The following is a 25,316-nucleotide window of genomic DNA, read 5'->3' as shown; positions in this document are numbered from 1 at the left end:
TTCCTTTATTTTAAAAAATAATTTGACATTTTAATTCATTGGCAAGTATTTTTACTTCAGAGAACTGGAGTAACAGGGATATTACAGCTATGTTGTATACAGTTTTGCTTTTTTTCTTTAATTTTATCCTTAAATGTTTCACATATCTATCTTTATAATTTTCTAAAGAAGGAAGTTGATGTGAGAAATCAAATGGAGAGCAGAAATTTCTCCATGAACCAGGAGTCAAAACAAAGTAGTTGCAAATATAGCTACTAGGAAGCCAACACAAACTAAATTGCTGAGGAATTTAAATTAAGTATGGAGGGAAACATAATCTTTAAAAATACAAATTAGAGTTCTCCTGTTTTAACTACCTGAATTCACCTTTACTAGAATATGCAAGTGGCAAATTTCTAAGGAGACCATTTATACAATTTCTTTTCCTTTTAGCATATGATACACTCTGCTCACCTATGTCATTACTATTTGAGGACAGATAGGCAGAGACGGATCAAAGGAGTGAAAGGGGCTTTACAGAAACAATAGAAGAGCTCACCGAGCAACAGGAAGCAAAAAATAAATGAAAATATTTGAATTCGTCTTCTCACATACTATTTAGGTTTACAACAGCTGCAAAATGTTTTTACTTAGTGACACTAATAATAAAATATGAGTTAGATAATATGAACTCAATACAATTATTTTGGGCTCTGCTAATCAACTGACTTCCTAGAATAATTCTTAATCTATTCCATATTGGCATTCTCACAGAAATGAGATAAAATGTGTTAATTTATAAATTAGACATACTTTAAAATTAATACATATCTTTAAAATATTTTAGTTAATCTTCCTTCAATTAAAAAAGATATACCCTCATCTCTTAAAGATCAGGTTAAAATGCTAAAAATATTGCTTACACAGAGTTCAAAAGAAAGTAACAAAGGTGATTACATAATTAGAAAATAAGAGGAAATGTTAAAGGAAATAACGACCATTTAGTTTGCCAAGCACATGACAAACGACACACAAAGCCAGGTGATTACTTGATAATAATTTGAAAGTAAAGTTAAAAGCAAAGGTAACCAGATTTTACAGATTTATTTCAGCTGTATTGAGAAGAAATACATATGACAACAGCATGGAGAGCTCAGGTAAGGTGTAGAGAATTTTCTAACAGTTAAAGTGAATAAACATAGGAAAGTTGTCAAGGTAGAGAGCTTCCTTCCTTGGAGATCTTCACATTCAGGTTAGAATAGGAGAGGAATGCATTTTTCTTAAAGTGTGGACATGCTCAGAGGCAAAGACAGAGGTAACATCAATGGTTTTTAGACCTGTTTTGGTAACAGACCTTTTACTGATTACTCAGTATACAAAAGATACAGAAGTTTCTGCACTTTTTTAGGGGGTGGGGTGGGGGAGGTATTTTAAGTTATCACTCTTTGGCACAGTTTCATTTTTCTGAAGGCCCAAAAGCAGCTCCAGGGAGCACTAATGCCTTTCAGAGCCTGGGCCAAAATTATGACTAATGGTTTGATATTAGTATTTTAACTCCCAGTTTGTTTATGTGATTTTAGACTCATGATCAAAATTAGGTTCTGAGTTCCTAGTGTTGATTGGGAAAAACAATTGTATTGAAAAGCAAATAAGTTAAAATAGTGTTCATACACTACAGAGATATCTGGCTTTCGTCCTATAACAGGCATCAGTGGGAACACTGCCAGGAGCAGACAGAAGAAAATCCAACTCAGTGAGATACTCTAAAAAAAAAAAAAAAAGGTTATCTTTAGACAAATATGGTCAGAAAACTGTCTTTAGTGTGTCACAGACTACATGGCTGTGAATTCAAAGGAAAACACAAAGTCTTATATCTGTTTACTTCAAAAAGTAAGAGTTACTATTTGTGAAGGATCAGTTATCTAGAAGGTACTATATTAAGTATAACCTGAGTATTATCTCATTTAAACCTCATAGTAACCTGGGAGGTAGGTTATACTATCCACAGTATTTCAGGTGACGAAACTGAGCTCAGAGATACTAAGGTATCAGTGGTATCAGGCCTCTGATTAGTAAATGCAACAGCAGGATTTAAACCTGGGTCTGATATTTCAAAGCAAGTGCTTCACTCAATTTCTGTTATACCATATATTGATTATATCTGTAAACAAACTGGCCTGCAGTCATAATCAAATAACTGAGCCCAGGAGGGAAATCAGTAAAACTACTTTTGTAATCAGATTAAGACAAAAATTATCAATAACACCCCATTGGGGGATTTTATAAGTTCTCATAGGGTGGAAAGAGATATTTCTATCTTCCTGCCACCTCCATCAAAAAGTACCAAAATGGAAACCTGTACAGATTTTTTTGTAGAAGCACACTGTCATTCCTTATCTAGCTAAAGGAAGGAAATCAGGAGTAATTATATTTTAAAATGATATATCATGAATATACACTTCTCCAGAAAAAAACTGAGGTGGCTCAGGGCCAGGGTGGAGGTGACCCTCTGACCTGAGTTCAGAGCATGGTCTCCGAGGCCCTGCACTGCTCTGGGCAGTTCCTAGGCCGCTGCATCACTTAGGTATCTGAGGCTAAAGGAGCCTGGGAAGTGCTTCAGAGGAGAGTGTATCAGCCATGCTTCCAGAGTATTTTAATCACCACATGACCAGTTCATTCTGATAGGAAGGTCTGTGTGAAAGGTAACCTCAGTCCTCCTGTCAAAAGGACCAGATTCTCTATGTAAGGACACATTCTACCCTTTGCTTTAAAAATGAACAGTTCCCTGAGTTAAACACATACTAAAAGTAGCTACCAATCTGTCCAATGTCAAAATGAATACTTATACCTTTGCTCGAGTCCACAGATGAGTGATAAATGGCCAACCCGCAAATACAGTAAGTCCAGCAGTAAGCATGTAGCGGTAGAAAAAACTGAGAACCTAGTAACGTATTCAAGAGAAGAAATAAAAAGTGAGGTCACTTAAAAGGCATTACATATATACGAAAGCGATATGAAAATGCTGTAATGTGGTAAATTACTTACTAGTACTTCAATTCCCAGGGTACAGACAAACAGGTATCCAAAAACATGGCTCAGAGGAAAGGTCAATAGTGATGTGATAAGGTCTTGAATAACTTGATATCTGTTTAAGAAGATTAATTTATACTCTTTATTGAGTTAAAAAGGCCATATATGGTAAAAAATCAAAGCTTTGCGTGAAGCTATAAATCAGGGAATTTTCAATTCACAGAATATTTAAAAACTAAGAGAATTTCTAACAGATTTGTTTCAATGGCTTTACTTACCTAAATCTTTTTTTTGAAACTTAAAAGTATTTTAGAAAAACATACAATTTCTGCATTAATTTGATAATGATCACAAAAATTTGCTTGTTTTTTTAATAAACACTGATGACAATAAATGAGTCTTGTGTGATCTTAGTTTAAACATATCCATGTAATTACAGATAGAATATCAGAAATAAAATACAGTGAACCCATATGAATAAAAACTGAAAAACAATTTTTAATTCACCAAGGTTAATCTTATATTGAAATCTTAACTGTCTTAATGAAATAAAGGTAGGTTTTACATAATCTAGGTAGAGAAAATCTTAATTGCAGTTTTTTACTGAGCTAAATAACCTTTTCTGAACCCAATTTAAGATGTCACTAATTATATACTAATTATAATTAAATGCAAATTCATAACCATTAAAAATGTATTACGTAGTTCAGTGCTTTTTTATACTTCATTACTGGAAAAATTTTTAGCATTTGTAGTACATTATTAAGTAGGTAATTATAAAAGGTTAGTATCATTTGATTCATGACCTTTTTCTGATTGAAATCAATGTCTACATAATGTTATCAAAACTATTAAGGTGCCAAGTAGGAAAGAAAAGCTAACACCAGTCAAAAGGAGAACGTGTCTTTTGTTCACAACAGTGAATAAGCACAGTGAAACAAGCGATGATTTTATAAAATCAATTTGAAGATTTTTTTCTAGAAGAGTGAATTTTTTTTTATTTTCTATAGAATTTATCAAAAAGATATAGAACACAACATACTTTCAAAATCACATTTTCCCTTAAAATTTAAATGTATATATGTCATCTTCATTAGGACACTTAATCATTCAAATAGAGTTCTGTGGTAGAATAGAATTTTCTGCAAGGATAAAACTTTTCATTCTCAAAATTTTAAAACTAGAGCAAATGACATTAGAAAAAAAAATCTGACTTAAATATGTATATTCAGCAACCCCATTCCTTTCAAATAGAGAAATAACAGTATGTTCTTTTGTCAGTGTCATTTTGGCTTATATTTTCAAATGTTGATATTTTAAACCTCTTAGTTTTTATTTTTGATACTTTTAACATTTTAATATTTTTAATACTTAATATTTTTAAAGGACGGAAGAGGTGGTTAAAGCTGGAGTTAACAAAAATTAGAATAAAAATACACACTGTGTCATGACAAACATGCTGGCCAACCCTAAAAGTACCCTTATTCTTGGTTCTCAATCCCTGGACAGCTCTCGGGTTCTGGTTTGGTGGGAGGGTGCTTGGACACCCAAAACGAAGTTTAGGTTCTAGGTCACTGTACGAATCTAGACATCAACAAGATCGGCAGCACGACTCTTGCTTGTGAACATGAACCAGCCCAACGTACTGGTGGTTTTATTTTAAAGTACTTGATATTCACCTGAGAGCTCTACCTCTGATGCTTTCTACCCTGGTAAGAATCCATTTAAGTCCAACTGGTAAGGAGGCACCAAAAGCTAAAACCACAGCACTGTGAATAATATTCACTAATCTTGCCTGTACATATTACAAGATTTGATTAAATTACAAAGTTTCATTTATCCAGGCTTCCATGGATAGCTAGAAAAGGAGGGGCAAAAATGTACGGGGGAAAAAACATGCAAATTTCTTTGTGAAACATGACGAGACATTGGAAACTGAGATGATGAGACAAGTTCAAATGTGAGTTACTCAAGGCATACTACAATCAACATTAATTATCTTATTTTGACTCCAGATTTTTCTTATAAAAGATACACAAAGGAGGAAGCAAAGTCATTGTTTCCCTAAGGCAATAAAGATGAAGTCGAAAAGGAAAGGTAAACAGGGTATTTATATGCAACACTGATGCTGTTACAAATGAAGTTAGAGGGCTTGGAGATTTGAAGGTATTAGAAATATCTTCGTGACTTATGCTACAGAAATCTAACGCATTTGAAATCCAGATTTATCTGTCAGTGGAGTGAAAAACAAGACAGCAAGGTGTGTTACTCACTCTCTTAGAACTGCATACCATATTGGCACTGGCAACAAGCAATACACGTAGTAAGTCCGAGGACAGCCTTGAATCAGCAGGAAACATGCGATTAAAACACCAATAGCCACAAAGCTACATGTCAGGAGATGGCTTGGTTTCTGAAAGTCAAACAAAACATTGAAACACTTCCAAACTCATGCTAACTGATACGTTTTTAAGAGATTTTATACACTGCAATGTATTACTTTCAACGATTCTACCACCAGATGATCAAGAAATCAGTGTGTTTTATTCAAAAGTTCTGTCATTGGAGAAGTGTGATACAGGAGAAAAGGCTGGATGGCATGGAGCTGTTGCAATCTGGCAATTCCTAATGTTTGCTTGCAAGTAACTTGCTTAGGACTCGGAGCATATTTCTCCTTAGGAACAATGTAATAAATGTTGATTGAGTTCTCTGGCTAGCTCACAAAAGCCCATTCAACCCACAAGAAACAGCGGGGCCTAATGCGGGGCTTAATCTTCCCTAGGAACAATGTCTATTCACACTCCAACTTGACATGCTGCCCACGCTTGTCTCTCCACAGCCCAGCCACAGCAAGTTCATTCAGTCCTATCTGTGTTTTCCAACCACCTGCCAAACCAGAAAGCTCCCCTGCGTAAGACTGCAGTGACGGCCTCCCGGGGCTGCGCAGGCCCATTACTGCTGTCGGCCAGAAGGAAGGATGCAAGGGTCAGGGACAGCAATCCCAGTGACTGGGAAAGGGACACGTTTACGGAAAGCTGTGACGCTGAGAACAGCACAGGAGAAAAGATCAGGAGTAGACGAGCAGGGTGGTGCTCGCCTGCCTCCATGCCTAGTCCCCCTTTTTCCCCTTACTTTGCAAGCAAAAGCTAAATTTGGGGAGAAAAAGCAAGAGATTTTTTCCTCTTTATAATCCCTCCCTACTGGCATAAAATGTCACCGGAAAGGAGGTAAGAAACAAGGATAAATGAGGGCACAGTTGTAAAAAGGAAGGTGAAATACAGCATTGTGGTTAAGACTTTGAAGCTACACAGGCCAGAATTCAAATCCTGGCTCTGACACCTGCTCACTGTATGACCATGAGCAAAGCACAAACTTTCCCGAGACTGAATTTCACCCCAGCCATACAATGGGAATAATAATTCTGTATCTATTTATCCAGGTTGGTAATGCTTAAATAAGGTTATGTAAAGAGCTTAACAAAATGCCTGGACATTACTACTGTTTAATAAATAATGGCTGCTATTATTACCTTTATTTTTTATTCTCTTTTTGTGTCTTTGCATTAGTCCCAGCAATCACTACAGAAACCCATCAGCGAATAGCACTGAAAATGGACATGTGCGGACAGCACTGGCAGTCCCACCGCAAGGGGTGGGAGGAGAAGGGGCAGATGTCAAAACGGATGTGGACAGGTGGGGTCTCTAAGGCTGAACGTGGCTGAGGCACGTACTCATTTTAAGAGTTGATGGTTTCACACCATTTTGAGAATAGTAAAATAACAAGAAAAGAAGCTTAAGAGAAGACCTAACAACACACGAGGGACTTTCTAGTTGGTATAACGTGGTATAATTATCTAACCCTTTGGTACATAACAGACATTACAAATGGTCTACTTGTAGGGAACTCAATCATAAAGAATTCGGTTCAGCTGAAGTAAAAATGGAAAGGATTTTAAGTAACAAGAGTGGGGGACATTTTCTGTTTCATCATTGATTCCCGTCGCCCCCGGCCCCTCAAAAAGCCCTGATGGTAATGAATGAACCATGCCGTGTGCACTGCAATCCTCCTTCAACCAGCACACATTATTACGTAAGTTGCACGCTCTGAGCTATGCTCTGCACTAAGTGCTGGCCTCCAGGGAGCTGAAACCACACAGGTAGAGACTGGGCCATGGGACTCGGTTTCAGGGGTTAATATTTTAGGATTGTGCTAGGTAATAAGAAAACAAAGGGGCACGTGGCAAGTAAGGGTATTTAGCTCTAAAGCAGAAGACATGTAACTGGCAAAAGCAGAGCGCACATAGGGGCTAAAGGCCAAGCTCAGTGAGGAGGAGCTGTGGCAAATCACATGGAAGGGAAAGGGGCTATTCAGTGCAGCCCTGCCTGTCATTGTGATAAATCAGAAACCATCTGTATAATCAGGGGAACGCTGTCCTGTACAAGTGACATAAACTGTGGCGTCACACCTACATTGAGTTCCAGTGCTGCCATTCTATTTGCCTGGCAATCTGACTGAACCACCGAGCTTGTCAGGCTGTTCCTCACCTGGCAATGGAGGGTAACATTTGCCGCAAGCTCAGTCTCACTCCCCCATGCGCCCTGAGATTCTAGCTGTATCCGTGACGTGCAGCTCCTCCCAGAGCCATGCCGCCCCGCTCCTCATCAGGCACACGCCACTCTCACTGTGCAGCTTTTTCGTTTTCTCCACTGGGCTATATCCTGCTCACCCTCTAAGATTTCACTTCGGCAATAACCTCTGCGAAGTCTTCCTGCACCCCAAATGCAAGCATCACGTGCTACCGTACACAGCTGCAATCCTCTTACCTCCTAACTGCTCTCCGTGCCCCCCATTCTCCACGCCCCCGCTTAGTTAATACTATAGCCAACTCGCATTTTATTCTTCCTTCAGAACTGTTTAGATTGTGTCATGTCACTAGAGCAGACACTCTCGCTGAAAAATGTGTTTGCAAACAGAACCAAAGGGTTCGAAATACTTCCATGACCTCACCTGTAACAGTTAGTTTTATGCTACAGCCTTGGCTAGGCTATACTCCCCAGTCAATCAAACACTAATCAGGTGTTGCTGTGAAAGTATTTTGTAGATGTGATTCAAGTCCATGGTCAGGTGGCTTTGAGTAAGGAGATTATCCTGCACAATCTGGGTGGGCCTGACCCAATCAGTTGAAAGGCTTTAAGAGCAGACAGGGAGGCGTCCCTGAAGAGACCGCACCCACTGAGGGCAGCTTTGGCTCCTGCCTGCGAGATCCATCTGTTCTCCCTGATGGCCTGACCTGTGGATTTAGTACCTGCCTGACTAGACCCCCCACAACCATGTAAGCCAATTTCTTATATTCTATCTCTTAATTTACAGATTACTATTTCCCTGGCTTAACTCTATCTGATATACCAACTCTTTACTAAATAAAGTCGAAACTCTATAGTCCAGCATTTGAAGCCTTTCATTACTTCAGCCTAATCTATACTGTCATATTGTCAGTTTTATCTTTTTTTTTTTTTACTGTACTATCTTTTTTTATTATGATTTAAACATTCACCATATCTTTTGATCACACCTCATATAGTCACGGGATGTGAAGGACACCATGGGGAACAGTCAATGGTACTGTAACAGCTGTGTACATGTCAGAGGGGCAGCAGACTTGGTGGGGTCATCATGTTGTGAGGGGTGTAAATGTCTAATCATTATGTTGTTTTGTACACCTGAAACTAACAACAAAAAATATATTTTAAAGAACTGATGAACTAAAGACTTTGGACCTTTTGAAAAACAAATTCATCACTGAGGATTACTCATCTGTCAAACTAGAATAAAATGCAGTTTGTGTTAAGCAAAATAAAATAAAATAAAATAATAAAATAAAAAAATTAAAATGTTATGATGAAGTTGATTTCCAGGAAGTTTCATAGTGAATTACAATTGTATAAGCAGCTTTTAAGAACCTCAGTGAGAGCAAGATGGAAACCTTTCCCAAGTGTGGTCCCAAATGTAGTTCCAACAATGGGTTGGGTTTTGTGCCCCTAAACCTTGTGAGTTACCCCATTAAACCTTGCAGAGTCAGGACCTAAGCCATGGAGCAGATTCCTTTCTAACTACAACATCAGCTGTCCCTTCATAAGAGTGTGGTTTATGTCAGTCAACACAGAAGCCACAAGGTCAACATCACCACTTGTTTTCTGAAGTCAGTTTTATCTCTTATTAGTCCCTTGAATAAACCTCCCACATTCTGCCCAAATGGAACTATTTATTTTAAAGGCAGCGTGGTGTAGAAAGAGCATGAATTTAAATATTAGAAAACTTAGTTCTGTCATTTTACACCAGTGTGTCCTTGAAGGAAACATGTGTCTCTCTGAGCCTGGATTCCCCCATTCATCATATGAGCATCATAACCACCAAACTTCAGAGGGTGTTAAGTTTAACTGAATAACACATATAAAGCACCCAGGGTAGTCCTGGAACAGTGGGGCTCAATAAATATTACTCACTATTCCAGCATAATAACATGTTTTCCCAACTCTGCCTCTGTTTATATCATTTAATTTGCTTTCATTCTCATCCTTTCCCTGTAGCCTGTTAAATTTCCACCAAGACTTACATTTTTCCGTTATTTATCACCTAGCTAAAGGGAGCCCTCCTTTATTTAAAAAATGATACTCTGTATCACACTCAAGCGCTTAACATATATTAAAGTTGTTAAACGTTAAAGTTGTCTTTTGTAACGTAGTGCAGCATAGTGACTTGTATCTGATAAGGTGGTTATGTGTGTACATCTATGAATTACTTTATCGAATTCTAAGCTCCTTGAGGGCAGAATCTGAATTTTACATCTTTGTACAGTCTATGCAGCATCTAGCATTGTACTGTACACTCAATTAAATATTTGCTGCATTATCAGATTAATTAATAAAAAACTACCAGCTATGAAGCCTACTGACACAACAACCTGAAGACATCAGATCCTTTCTCAGTGACCTGGACACAAAGGGAAACATTTAAAGGCAGCGTTTGGCACCGGCCAGCGCCGGGTCCCCATCTTGATTCCGCCACATTCTCGCTGAGTGTCCTTTGGGAAGTTACTGGAACAGCTTTCGTTCCCTCTTTTGCAAAGAGAAATTATAATGCCTACTTCCAGCACTGTTATGAGTTTAAAATGGCAAAATAAATTTCAAGTACACAGCAGAGTGCCTCGATATATGTATTATGAAAATATGGTTGTTTCTATCTCCTGTCCTATCATGTAAGAAATTATTCCTATTCTAGCCAATTTCATATACATTCAAATAATGACAAGTACTTGGAGGAAATTATTTAAGATGCATTAAAGCACTATAAAAAACTGGAATAAACACTACTGTTCTTTCTTCCATTATAGAAAAATAAAATAAAATTGGAAAAAATCACCTCTGGAAATCTTTGCAGACTGTTATTATTAATAATACACCATCTGAATATATCATTTTTTAGAAGATTTATACCTGGTAATAATCATTAGAGAGAATAAAGGAAATGGAAGCGACATATTCTCCCTGGTAAATGATAGCTAGCAATATATTTTAAAAGAGTAAAGTGTTTTAATGTAGTAGAACCACATATATAATATTACATTTTCTTAGTTAATATGAAGTATTATTAAAGAGGTTTTCTTTTTTTTTTTGCATTGAAATTACAGTAAACTAGGGATTAATTCTTAAAATGAGGATAAATAGAAAGTTCTGGAAATCTGTAACAATTTCAGCAACTTGAAAGAAGGTAAAAATAGTTCTAGGAAAACATATACATTATTTAAAAAAGAACACTTTGAATAAGTGATTTTAGTGCTTTCCAGCTCCTAAACTTTTAATATCAGTTAAATATATTGAAGTAGTTTTCTGACCACCAGTACTAGGAAGATATGAACTAATTATGACATGCTAAATAATTATTAAAAAAAGAACAGAAAATTAACACAGTTAATGCCATAGGAGAATTTAAATTATATAGCTATCTTTACAGCCCTCTTAAGTTATAAAGCCATTATTATTAATACACCCTTTTCCCAATTAAAGAAATAGAGATAACAGAAAAAAAACCCAACACAACAAAAGCAAATGCAAGGTAAGAGTTAGCTTAGCACAATGTGCACATTGTATGAACTCATTGCAGTTGCTCTGATTCAATTTCTTTCCTTAATCCTAGTGGTTTTATACCATCATCTGAATGTTCACTATATTTTCTGAACATACCTTAACTTCTTTACTGACACTGCTGGTGGGGCTGGAATGAGACTTGATGATCAACAAAGAAGCGTAAGATGCCCATCCCACGAAACCCAGCACAACGTTGATGCCCAAAAAGAATCTGTCATAAGTGTGGTAATAGGACAATCCTTTCAATGCAAGATCAATCAAGTCCTTACAGAGGGAGACCTATGGAGAAAGAAAAGTATCATTTGCCACGTGGAAAGAATAAGGAACCTAAGTTTCAAAGGAAGAAAATTATTAAAATCAAAGTAACAGTGGATGATGATCAAAAACAGATTTTAATTGTTTGAGGGTTTTCTTACAAAGTACAAGAAAAATTCCTGAATAAAATGAATTTTTAAATCTTGATAACAAAGAGCATTTTAAACGTAAACTATGGTATGTGTAGTGATTTAAAATGATTCATTTTGTGGAAATTGTCTTCAGATGACATATTAAGGAAATAAAAGCTCTCTAATACAGGTCCAAAATAATTCCCACATTTATATCGTTTTTTTATTATCTCACATTAGATTACCCAAATCAGTTATAAAACATCATTAAAGTATCTTAATATTTTAGAGAATAGCTTACCATTCTAAAACCATAACAAAAATAAGCACTACAAGTGCATGGTATTACTTAGGCAATTTTAAAAACCGAAAATAGAATTCTTTCCTACTTTAAAGTTATATGACCATTTCACAAAGAGAAAATTAACGAAAAGCATAGCGAGGAGTTAGGAAGGGTCGAAGCTTCTATATGAATTAGTAGACTTCTGATAGTGTTGATAATTCCAAACGTGTAAATATATTCCATTCTAAAATATTATGCCTCAGTAGGATGACAGAAACTTGGATCATACATTTTCATTATAGAAAACAGCAACTGCTCATTTCTACTGCTAACCCAAAAACGTTTACCCATAATATTATGTGAAACCGAGAAGCATGCCCATGGCTAAAGCAGCTACTTGGGGAATTCAGCCCTTCCTTGAGGGTTCCGGCAAGCTCCCTGGCCAGCCCACTTGGCTCTCCATGGCCACAGCGTGCGCCCCCCCCCCCAATACCCCTAACAGTGATTAGCTATTTATATATGCAAGGCCTGCAGACTTACTGCTTCATCATACTTCCTCTGTTTTATATAAGATCTTGCTTTTCTTAAAATGTCGAGCTGTTTAGAATCAGAAAGCAAACTACAAAAGAAAAAAAAAGGTTAGGTTTAAAATTTTTCCACATTTCAATTAGATTTTTTGTTTTTTTGCTTATTTGAAAAACAAAAGGAGGTGAAAATTGATTAAAGAAAAAACAAAAGAAAGAAAAAAAAACTAACCATGAGCTAAATTGTGTTACTGATGGTTACCTGAACTTTTCCAAGAAGTAGCTTACAGTTAAATTTGGTTTTCTTGACTCAAAGTTTCAACTGCCAAACTACACTTAAGACAGTCATATAATACATCATTTTGAAGAAATGTAATAGGCTAGCAAAGAAATTCTGACTAAATCAACATAATTAACGGAACAGCGAACAGTGCTGTGAGTCCCACCACTCAGAACTCCCGTGCTCATGGCAGAAACAACACACAAGGCAGATCCATCATGGCCCTTTGCACCCCTGAGCCAGGCGGAGACCGAGAATTTTCTTTATCAAAGAGCTCCAGGCAGAGCCTAACCAACAATCAAAATTAGTAAACCATCTGAACCTGTTAGCCATTCTTATACTACACCATACACCTTTCCGGATCCCCCTAGCTTTCATTTCTCTCCTCCCCATCACTTCCCTGTCCTTGTCTTATCACAAAAGGAACCTTATATACACAAGAGAAATACTCCTAATACTGCATAAACTGAAAAAAAAAAATCTGTATCTAGAGACATTAAGTTTACGGAATGTAGAAACTGAGGAAATGTTACCAGAACTCAATTACCTTATTGAAATAAATATATTTAAACAAAAAATTGAACATACACTACGTAACTAAAACCTTTACTCCTAAGGTGAATACCTTTATATTTAAAAAGTGCAAAATAAGTTATTTAAGAATATATTAGGTTAGAGCACATAAAATTGATATTTTTGTATGGTTCAAAAGCTACTAAATTAAATATTGGCAATTTCATAAGGCACAACGTAATACAATCACATTTCCTCTTTCTCTTTGGTTCCAGCTGTCTCTGAAAAGATTGAGACTCATAGGAAATACATCTTTTATGCAATGCTATTTATTTGGGTAGAGTCACAAACTTCTTTGAAAATCTGAAACTCTGTCTATAAAATGTACATAATCCAAAACCTTTCATATAATTTCAGAAAATTCATGCACCCCGGAAGCTCATCGATAAACCCTCTGGAGATCTCTAGGAGCCCCTAAGAATCTGTGCCTACACCCATGGTTCCCAGAGCTTTCAACTCAGGAAAACCCAATCACTGTTTCTGACAGCAGGGAAATTCGCCATCCCTGAACTCACTGGGATGTGGAGGAAAAGGTACCAGGAAGCAGAACACATCAAAATACCGTCACAACCCAGTTCTCTGTCCTTCAGACCCCACACAGTTTGAACTATGCTCCACGTACTCTTAGAAATGGAATTACTGGGCCAAAGGGCACAGGCATTCTTTGAGGTCTGCATCTACACTGAATTGTCCAAATTCCTATAAAACCTTTCTCTAGTTGACCTCACTCTCCTTGCTCTGATGCGCTGGGCCTCCTAACATACCAACTGCATCTTGTAACTTCCTTGAAGTTGATTGATATGGGCATCTTATTGCCTACTTCGTTAATTCTAAACTTCCGGGACTCTTGATGACCATTTCCTCCTGTTCTACTTAATTTCCCATTATCCCAAATATATACCCTCAGCTATAAAATGGTTAAATATTCATTCTTCCCCTGTCTTATCTTCATCTCTGAGTTCTTGTTCTTAAAGAGCCTCCCCTCTCTGCTTTCCAAAATCAAATCTTCATCATCCTTTATGGTCCAGTCCAAATCTCACCTCACACCATTAGCATGTTAGTGTGGCCTAATGAGCAATTTATTTCTCTTCAATTAAATTTTAACCTCCATGTGAGCCATTAATTATTCCCATTAATATCCATGATAATACTTAGTCAAGTGCTAAGCACATAAAACAAATCAATAAATCTTAATTGATTAAATGCTATCAAAACATTTCAGGCCTAAAAAAAGGAAGAGAAATAAGAAATCGCCTTTCTTAAAGCACCTAATGATTTGCTAAATTAAATAAAAAGATGAAAAGAAAGCTTGTCTGGAACTAAATTACTTAAGCTAATTTAGTATGCGTTCTCAAGTGAAGTCTTAAGAAGAATGTGAGAAAAAAGCATTTTTAAAGAGAAATATTTATGTTACATTATATTAATTGTATTACATTATATTATATATGGAATATTAAGTTCTCTATGGAGGACTTAGGTAAAGAAACCAGGGTCAGGCTAATTTAATTTTTCCTAAGTGGACGTTTTATAAACCTTGGGACACACCAAAGGTTCGGAATGTGTTTGAAATTCACCAAAATGTCCTGTACAAACCTCGCTGCAGCACTACTACATTAAAGACTATTATTAAAATCTTGTCCCCCAATATAATTTTTTTTACTTTTCCATAAGTTGAGAAGGAGTGCAAAATAAATCTTAGTATCACATATTTTAAACATAACAAAGTTATGTTTAATGTGAGAAATGTAAAGCCCAGAACATAAGGTACAAGATGTTAATTACCATTTATGTAAAAAAGACAGGACAAATAACAACAGTCAAACAAGGGAAGTTGGCAGGGGAATAACCAAAGGAATATCACATATAAATTAAAATGAATAAAGGGGACCTGCAAGTCACAATGGATAAATCCTGGAAATCATACTGAATGAAAGCAAGAGAATTGTAAAAAGTTGGTAAGATTTTAAAAATAGGGATTCGGTTATATCACATCATTTTATTTCTTAAGAAAAAAAGAGGATCTAAAGAATACGGTAAACTGCTAACATTTCTTAAGCCTGGATTGTGGGTACAAGGATTTTGTTATATTCTCCATTCTTTTCAGAGTGTTTACAGGATTTTAAAATTAAAATTTTAAATGTTAGCAAGAGGGATATATACATACATGTACATATGTTATACATGATATCTAGAGAGAGAGAGAGAGAGAGAGAGAGAGAGAGAGAACTGAAGCGTTGCCTCCAGGTTAGACGAGGGGACTGGAACACAGAAGAGGTAACTTTTTATTATGGTTTGTGTAATTTTTATTGTATATATGCCTTACTTTTTCATTCACATTTTACTAACCAGTTTTTTTTCTATTAAAATAATTGGAACATTAAGATTTAACCATAGTTATCGGTGATAACAGAGACGCTTTGGGATACCAATGCTCCCACCAGGAACACCTGGAAAGCCTGATGAAATTAAACTCAATTTGCAAGTACAGGAAAGCTGCTAAGACCACCCAGAGTTGAAGGGTTAAAATCCTAAAGAGAAGGAAACCATAAGACCTAATCCAACATTCCACAAACTGTAACCAACCCCTAGGGCATTCGTCATGCTTATTTGTGGCCCAGGGCAAACGCTGAGAATCTGGGCAGATAGCTGCTGCTGGGAGACAGAGAATCCAGTAGTGCTTTAGGCAATCTTATAAGACCAAAGAGATCAAAATGAAAGTTTGTGGCTGCCAAAACAGCCAGGACTTGAGGACCCAAAAGAGAAGGAAAACAACAATATACAATATTCATTCTGGATGAGAAATAAATAAATGAACCAAAACACATGAAAAGAAAACTATCTGGAATTATTTAAACTCATTTCATACAGATTCTGAGGTGAAGTCTTAAGAATGAGAGAGGGAACTTTTATAAGCAAGAATTTATATTCCATTATATATGGAGAACTGGGATAAACAAGAGGCCAAGTCCTGGTGAGAAGAGAAGTGAAAAGGGAGGTGAGCTTATTCCTCGGTTCAATTCTTCAGCTCTGCAGCTTAAGAGTCGACAAGGGGCTAAGAAGAAAGCCCCTAATAAGTGGACAGAAGTCTTGGTATCTCAAGATGTATAACAGACAAAACTTGGTGTTCATGAGCCACCAAAAGGGAAGGAAGAGGGAGCCCCGGGGACACCAGCTTCCGGCTGGACCCCCGCAGAGACAAACGGGATGGGACAGAATTTACACAGCCCTGAGTCAGCTCTGCTCTGTGCCTCTCCGAGCATAAGGCAAAATCTCTCTGAAGAATAAGATAATCCAGAGCTTCTAAAACTTTTAATATACAATGGTAAGTTCATTTAAAACTACCAGACTACGACAGGACCGACTGAAAAAAGACAAGAGAAATAAACTCACAAATAATATGGTTACTGGTGTTACCAGGTACAGACTTTAAAATAATTGTGGTTAATATATTCAATAATAGAAAACAAGATAGAAAATTGCACCAAACAACTGGAATCTATTTTTTAGATACATGGAAATGGAAATTCTAGAATTGAAAAAATGTAAGAACTGAAATTAAGAACTCAATGGCAGCAAACTGGACAAAGCCAAAGAGATCTGGTGTATTAGAAGACAAGTCAGTAGAAAATATCTTGTGTAAACCTTGAAGAGCAAAAAGAATTGAAAAGACCATTTAAAAAAACCATTCAAGTCACTGTGAACAGGAGATAGATATACCAGACGATGCCAAAAAAATGCATACACATGACTTGTATTCATCTCTTGTTATCAGTATATATTGAATATTACAATTTTAATAGTTTTTTCCTTTCTTAAAATGCGCATACATTTTTTGGGGCAACCTCTGTATATATATCCCAGGCAGGGAGCAGAGAGAATTTGGCAAAAGTAATATTTGATGATAATGGCAACACATTTCTACATAGTAATTTGTATGAAAAAAATTCCTTTGCTGACTAAATCTTTTATATTGAAAACATCAAGTTTAAAAGAATGTTTCAGCAACATGTTATGCTTGTTAAGTAAAAAGAAAAAGAGAAATAAGTATTGTGCACATTTCTTTGCTGTGATCGCTGTTATTCCATCCTTTCCCATAGTTATTTGAATGCTGTAGAAGAAAGTAGACCATGTTTTAGGATTCTCAAGAATTTTATCATCAATTATTCAGGGTGAACTAATGCTTGGAGAAAAAAATTGCTTTAAAATGCTGCCCTGTAAAGTATTATATCTTCTTTCCTCAGATTTTCATTACAAAACGATTTCACCTGCATTTAGACATAATATTTTAGATACCTGGTGATATCTAGACCATTCCTTTTTAAAATAAATATTTAGATTAAAGAAAAATACATTTCAAGAAGATAAAGTCAGCGAGAGCAGAATAAAATATTATTTCTAGAATAATTTGCATTCTTTGACCAAATGATGTAGAATCATGTTATTTTTAATGTCATATAGTGAACATGTTTCTATGTATGCATGTGATATATAAAAGTTACTTTTTTAAAAGGAGAATTTCAGTTTTGAAGCAGAAAATTACATTTCTAGCAAATAATTAGTAAATCGGATGGGTGACATGCTAGATTCATATTAAAATAAGCATGTAAATTTGGTCTAAGGGAGAAACTTTGATCCATGTCAGCCTAAAAGAAACAAATATGTTAAAAAGAACCAAAGTATCTTTTGCCATTTTAGTAAAAAATACATTAAAATATTTTGTTAAAATTTATTTAAGTTCCCTGAATTCACATAGTGAATTTTAAATAAAAGACAACATGTTTTTGCTTCTATTGGCAAGGTACAGTATCTCCTTCCCATTTTCATTTTTTTCTAAAATATCTCTTAAAAGACCTTTGTTTTCTTATTTCATAAAATTTTTCTCTCTTAAAGTTTTTCTTGTCTTCCTGTGACCTTTATAGTACACACTTTTCAAATATAAAGTGTTTTTCCTCATTTTTCAGGTACTTTCATGGATAGGCAGAATTTTTGTTTAGTCTAGTCATGTAGCGCCACCTGCTGGTCATCTCTTTGCATAGCCCAGGGGTCTATTAGACCCAATTTTAATTCTGAGTTTCTTTTTTGAGCAAGCAATTCCATTTGTGGGAATAAATATTTCATGACTTAGAGGTCTTTAAAATATCAAAGATAAAGTTTACATGTTTTTTTTAAACAACAGGATAAAATAGCATATACAAATATCAGATGGATCCATTGGACCCTTACACAAGTCTAAGACATGTTGTAGGATTTTAGCAATCTTATTTTTCCTATATCTTGAAACATTTGCTATTTTATCACCCTAGAAATTGCTAAGTATTCATCAATTATTAATGCTAGAAAAGACAACGGAATAAGACAATGGAAGAATGGGAGAAAGATACGACTGAAGTAAAATGCAGTGATGCTGGTGAAATTGATCATGTAAGTCAACTCTCAAGATGATGAATTTTCAGATGTCAATATCCTAGTAAATTTTCTCTAACTTAAGAATTGGTGAGTGAACAATATACGTCTAAAAATGAAAAGAAAATATGGCACTTATTCCGGAGGAAAGGACTTCCCCACACAATTGTTTTTAGCAAGAACCTGAGCTATCTGTTTTGCAAAAACGAGGTGTGACGCCTGTATTCTTTCATCTTTTATGATAGTTATGTGCCAATGTTTACTTGATACAGTTTCTAAGTGGACAATGCTGGCCTTAGGTGTATATATAGCGGTGAATGGAAGGAAACAGATGTTATAAAAAAAAATTATTGGATTAGAGAAAAGTAAAGAGCCCGTTGTACTCAGAGGATGAATGGTGATAACTGTTTTCCCTGGTATACTGTAGGAAAAAAAAGATACTACTCATAATAGTAATAAAACATCCAGGAATAAAATAATATGAAATGTATATAATAGGGAAAAGTATAAAATTTTACTTAAGGAAATAACAGAAGAGAGAAATAAATGTTGGATTGTAATGTTCAATATTGTAAAAATGTCAGTTCCCTCCAAACCACTGCCTAAATGCTGTACACTTTTTTACACAGCCCAAGATGTTCATTTCTAAAATTTACACGGAAAAATGAACTTTTTATTCATGCCCATGATTTTTATGATTTTATGATTCATGCCAATGATTCAAATACGTATTTATTTTTTGTTTCTTTTTTAATATAAGTTTTATCAAAGCAGTATATGATGCATATAATTTTTAAAAATCAAAAAGAGTACAGAAGGGCATAATGACCACCAATAAATCCCTGCCCCACCCATCTTATCGCTCAACTCCCCAGACCAGAGACAGATACTTTTCAAGTGTCTGTTTTTAGTTATTTTGGTAGTTACTTCCATTTTTCCTAATAACATGCTTTTATTACCATTTCTTGACTTGCTGACCTGAGGCGCTCTCTAGTGACCCCCCGACTCTGGATGTTCCTGCTGTCTCCCCCTCCCCAACCCCCCCCACCCCAAATGTGGTCATATTACTATTTTTACCTCTCTGCTGGCTACGTTGGTCACTTCAATAATCTAATACCTAAACCTCTGTCTTATCTCTCACCTAGAGCCAGTCTCCACATCCTATTTCATGAGGACAATAACACCACTACTATCCCACTGGTTTTTCTTTCCCCCTTTGCCTTCCAACCTGTAACCTTATACCTTGTCAGGATTCGTAACATCACATTCTATCCTGTAATCATAATTAAGTCTTCCTTGCTCTATCTAAGGTTTGACCCTAAAAGCTGAAAAATCAATATTTACATTAAGATTATTTAAATATTTTTCAAGGTAGCAAAGTTTTATGCTGTAATTAGATTTTCTCATCTATTTCCTTGAAGCCTTGATCCATGTGCCAATGTTCAAATGAATTCCCTTTCTCATAGTCCCAGCAACTGTGCAAAACCATGTCACAGCTTGGGCTACTCCATGATGAAAGCACACTTGCCTATACAGTTTGAAATGTTTCCTTTTCCCTGAAGTTTCCAGTTGTCATTGATTTGGGAGATGAATAAATGTATGCCTTGCATGTAAGTCATCGTGTTCCCCCCAACTTCTTACTCAATCCATATGTTACTTAAAATTCATTTCATTTCACTTGAGGTCTGCTCCCTACCTGTTATAATTTGGAGGATTTGTCTCCCATTTGGACTATTCTTGTACAATTTATCATTCCCTAAGTTTTTAGCTGCATTGCCCTTTTTTTAAAAAAAATGTACTCTTTCTCGTTTGGTAAAGTTCACACTGCTTTTTATTTTACGGATGCAATAGTTTCTTAGATATTTCTGAGGATTTTGATATTTTTAAGTTCTTTCCTCTTCCTTAAATTATCTATTTCCTCAAGAGTCAATTCTTCATTTTATCTTGGGCTTTTCTGGTTATATTGCAGGCTTTCAATGACTGTGACTTTCTGCAGGCAGGGCTGGTGGCTTCGCTCCAGGGTGGGTGAGCCAGTGGGTAAGAACCCACAATTCTGCTGAGCCCCCGGAAGACACAAAGCTAACAGCAGCTTTGCAGGCAGATGCTGAGCATCAAAGCACAGGAAGTTCATGGTGAGCCAGCAGGCCAAGTGGAAGGAGGCGGGCAACGTGCACGTGAACCCCTTACAGGAGAGTGCCTCCCTGACCATCTTCCTAAGGTGGCAGGGCCTAAGTAACCCTCTGCTAGTTTCAAAGACCTGTGTGTTTTCTTCATACCAGTAATTGATCATATATTTCTTGTTCATTTATATGCTTATTTTGTTGTGGTCTGACTATACCAGTACATTATAAATAAACAGATGCATATGCTATATCTATATATAGAGAGATATATATGATATAATATGGGGCAAATTCCAACAGATAAAGGTTTGGCTTATAGTCTTTATAAGCATATGTGATAACCCTACAACTAGGGACACTCCTCAAAGGTAATGCTACTTTTGATATATATAATATCTAGGGTAATTAATTTCATATGATCATAACTTGCAAAATGCTAATTTGCTTTGTTTTTGCTCCTGTATGCGCACGTGTGCACGCACGCATGCACGCGCGCGCGCGCACACACACACACACACACACACACACACACACACACACACACACAGAGTCAGGAACTATTTAAGCCTTTCTAGTTTATGAATACCACACTCCTGCTACATAAATTGTCAAACAGAATTCCAATAAGTCATTCAATCCCATCCCTAACATGCACATTTTAAACACTTTCTACTTATTCTGGTCAAGAGCAAACTTCTTCCTAATTCAATGTGAATCCTTGCTAATTAAAAATGAACCTCACGGAGGCTGAACAAACCTGCCCATGTCAGCAGTGCAGGGCCCGGTTTTGGACTCAAATCTCCCCGTTCCCGATTCAAGGAAATTATACTTTTTTTGGGATCTGAGAGAGGGAAATCTGCTGCCCACCAAAGTCTGCTCTCGTCTTTGCCCACCCAGTGGCTGCGTTTCCCAGGACTGTATCACTGGCCTTTTCTCGTCACTTTCTACATTCTCCCTCGAGCCTCCTATATGTGTAACAGTTTCACCACCATCTTTATGCTGATGGCATCAAAATCTTCACAGCCAACTCTCTTCTCAATCTTGAAATCCACATCCCTATTTCTAACCAATTAATTTATATCATCAAACGTAAGTTGCACTCAGTAAAATTCATCCTTGACTTTCAAAACAGCCCTTTGTTGTTTGTATAAGCCATAATGGTACCAGTACCTTCCCAATGAGCCAAGCCAAGATCCCCCCACCTTTCCAGTCAGGCCCTGACGAATTTATCTCCTTAATGTTCCCCATATTTCTCTGCTCCACTATATCTCCTCTACCAACCGTTCAAAGACATGTAGCATCTAGCTCATTATTTACAAAAACAATAGAAGAGGCTTTCATTTTGGAGTTTGCACTAACGTATACAAAAGAGACAAAGTCTCTAAGCAATTAATCTATCCTGTCAGCATTTAAACGCATTGAAAAATTCCTTCCTGCAAGTTAATAAATAATATAAAATACTTACTTAAATGGTGTAAACAAAAATGATAAAGTAACTTCTTTTTTCTGGGTCATTTTCACCTGGAAACCAAGTATGAAAATATTTTATTGTATTATAAATGAGAAAAAAATTGATTTCATCTTGAAATATAAGTATCCATTAAAAGAGTTCGTCAAGGATGGTTAACTACTTTGAAAATAAATGGAATTTTGTGTTACTATATTATTTCATAAATATTTAAAGAAAAATTTAACATTATCATTCTATCACAATAAATTGAGAATTAAGCATATCAAGCCTGCAAAATAACATTCTCTAATGTAATTAAACTGTACTTTAACTGTTAGAAAACAAAACAAGCTGAGCTGCATTAACAGTATTAAGAGTAACAAAAGTTTCAGTTCAACAAGCACCTCTGTAAGCTCATAATGCATATGATAATGTACATGGAATAACAAGAAATGCTGCAATTGCTAATGCTACTTCCATGGGGGCAAATTCCAATGAACAAAGACTTGCTTTGTGCTCTTTATAAGCACAGGTGGTAGTCTTATAATTAGGCAGACTTGTCAAAGATAATTCTACATCCTCAACCTGATTCATGGAACCTGCATCTCAGAAATGGAAAGCTGTATGACACTAGTCAAATACACAACATTTAAAGATAATAATGTATGGAAAACCATTTCTTAAAACAAATGTCTTGGGCCAGCTGAGTGGTGCGTTGGGTAAGAGCTAGCTTGGGATGCCAGAGGGCCCCGGTTCGGATCCCACATATGAGGGCCAGTGACACTGCCCTCTACAGCTAAGATGCTGAACAACAGCTCGACCTGNGTGAGCGGCCGTCCAGAAGCCAGCGACTGATCTGCCTCGCCCGGGAAGAGCGCAATGATGGTGCCAACTTGGGCCAGTGAAGCAACTTCCTCCACAACTAGACTGAAGAACAAAACGACAGCAACTTGTCTGTTCCCCTTCCCCCAATTGCCCAATAAAAATCTTTAATAAAACAAAAAACAAAAACTGAATCTTCCTTGAAGATATTCAGTTTTTAAGTGGTAGCAGTGTCCGTTTGTGTGTAGGGGGCCTCACTTTACCTTGAACTGTTCGAGAATCTGCACTGCATTTGTGTACATGCTCTCTGCTTTAAAGACATCAGTGTTGTTAAGATAATCCACAGGAAGGATTCCCTGGAAATAATAAATAGTGGTTTAATATTAGTATCAACAAAGGTCAGGCTATTCTCATAAAACAAAACAGACTTACACGGGAAGCAATGAAGACAGGACATATGGACAAATACATTACTAGAATAATTAAACAAAAAATCTTTTTTTAAACCATAACTGAAAAATGTTCTATTACTTTCTCACAGAGTAGATATAATAAGCAAAGCGAAAGAGATGAATTAAGTTCAATAAAACCTAATGTTTACTGAAAGGTTACTATGTGCTAGGCAATATACTAAATACTTTGCACACATATAAAAAATCACTAAGGTGGGCCACAGCTAGCATACTTAAAAAAAAACACAAAAAAGCAAAGGCATAATAAGAAATGTGAGCGTATATTGTGCATAGTAAGAGTAAGGATTGTTTTGTGAAACTTTCGTTTCAGTTACAGACATATACACATACTTATGAATACAGGGGTCATTTTACTCAGGATCTATGTTGGATTGCATTTTTCTGGGTTTTTTTTTATTTGAAGAATTAAGAAGAATGGCTGGTTGGAATGGATTTAGTTTGTTTTGGCTTTTTAGGATCCACTCCCCATTCTTAGCAGCATTACCATTCTATGTGGACAAATCTCTCCCGTTGGATATAGCATAGTAGGTCTCTTGTGGGCCCCTGCCTTTCCTTATTGAAGGGAAGACATATAGCTCAGGCCAGGCCACTCAAATGGTGAGCACTGGCATTTGACTGTGAGAGTTAAGGAAGGAAAGCACCACAACAGGTGTGATGCTCCTCTCCCCGGGTGCTGGTGCCCTGAGCAGAGCACGACTTGGTTCTATTCCTGAGTCTCCAGCGCTCTTGGCTCCTGTTCATTTGATTCAACAAACCACCGATGTCTTTTTAATAATTCCTTTTAAGTAGATCCAGTGTCTGCTGCTTGCAAACAAAAATTATTTACATGTTTTCATCACATAACTAAAAAACAAACTTATACATTTCTCTACATTTTAGAAAATAAAAAATTTTAAAGTAGCTATTAGGCTTGTACTCCATGTTGTAGATCATAATACATACACAATGACAAGGTATTACATATTTAGAAAAAATATAAAGGAAAATACAGTTTTAAATGTAATCAAAGATTATTCAGAAACACTAAAAAGTTAAATTTATAGTACAACATATATTTTTTTATTCTGAGAGTTGATACAAAAATGTTATTCCTTACCAATGAATTAACGGGAAAGGGCACTCCAATAAGAGAAGCCATCAGTGGTGCAATATCAGCCTACAAATAGAAAAAGTTCAAGTCTAAGAAATCTACAGACAACAACAAGAAAATTAAATAATTTCATGCAACTATATTTTGGAATATGAGCATCATATTCATTATAATCCATCACCTTCAAACGTTTATTTAATACACATTAGCTACTGATCTCTAAAAAATATCATTTGGTAGAGGTACCTGATCTTATGAAAAAATAAATTTGAAAAGAAACTATTAAGGGCTCCAAATGTAAAACACACTAAAAGTTACTTATCCTAGTAGCTAAGAACTTGATCACTTTATGTAACAGTTTGTCAGTATTATGAAAAGGATGCCTTGACTAGACAAAAAAACAAGCAAACCAAAAAAAAACAGCAACAGTAGACTTTAGCTGGAGAAATGTATACATTAACTAAAGCAAGAAAGAATGTATTAGGAGGAGGTTTGGCCAGCTGGCAAATCCAAAAAAGGTAAGAAACAGACAAGAAGTTTTTTAGACATAAGATCCCGTTTCGGATAGCTCCCCTTCAAGTCCGGTTTCCCAGAAGAGTTGTTCAAGCTTTCTGTCTCCTTTTTGTCATCTCCCTACACTCCTCGGCCCACTCTAACTTGATTTGACCTTTTATCACCCCACAGACCACTCTCCTTAAGAGAGCTAAGAACCTCCATTTTTTTTTTTTTTTTTTTTTTTTTTTTTTTTTTTGTTTT

The 25,316-nt window shown here is 36.1% G+C and overlaps 1 protein-coding gene across 3 annotated transcripts in view; it reads right to left on the bottom strand.

Moving 5' to 3' along the window:
- Positions 1–25,316, bottom strand: part of PIGN (phosphatidylinositol glycan anchor biosynthesis class N) — a 93,673-nt gene that overhangs the window by 47,123 nt on the left and 21,234 nt on the right. For all 3 annotated transcript variants that reach the window (XM_019657707.1, XM_019657706.1, XM_019657708.1), the window contains 9 exons: positions 24,567–24,626; positions 23,261–23,353; positions 22,191–22,246; positions 12,363–12,441; positions 11,250–11,432; positions 5,283–5,422; positions 3,025–3,124; positions 2,828–2,920; positions 1,651–1,742 (listed from right to left, as the gene is read on the bottom strand). In XM_019657707.1, the coding sequence (XP_019513252.1) occupies positions 1,651–1,742; positions 2,828–2,920; positions 3,025–3,124; positions 5,283–5,422; positions 11,250–11,432; positions 12,363–12,441; positions 22,191–22,246; positions 23,261–23,353; positions 24,567–24,626 (896 nt within the window). The remainder of the gene's footprint in view (positions 1–1,650; positions 1,743–2,827; positions 2,921–3,024; positions 3,125–5,282; positions 5,423–11,249; positions 11,433–12,362; positions 12,442–22,190; positions 22,247–23,260; positions 23,354–24,566; positions 24,627–25,316) is intronic.

This window comes from Hipposideros armiger, unplaced genomic scaffold, assembly GCF_001890085.2.
Source record: "Hipposideros armiger isolate ML-2016 unplaced genomic scaffold, ASM189008v1 scaffold_278, whole genome shotgun sequence".
NCBI lineage: Eukaryota > Metazoa > Chordata > Mammalia > Chiroptera > Hipposideridae > Hipposideros > Hipposideros armiger.
This window is presented reverse-complemented; position numbering and strand designations above follow the sequence as displayed.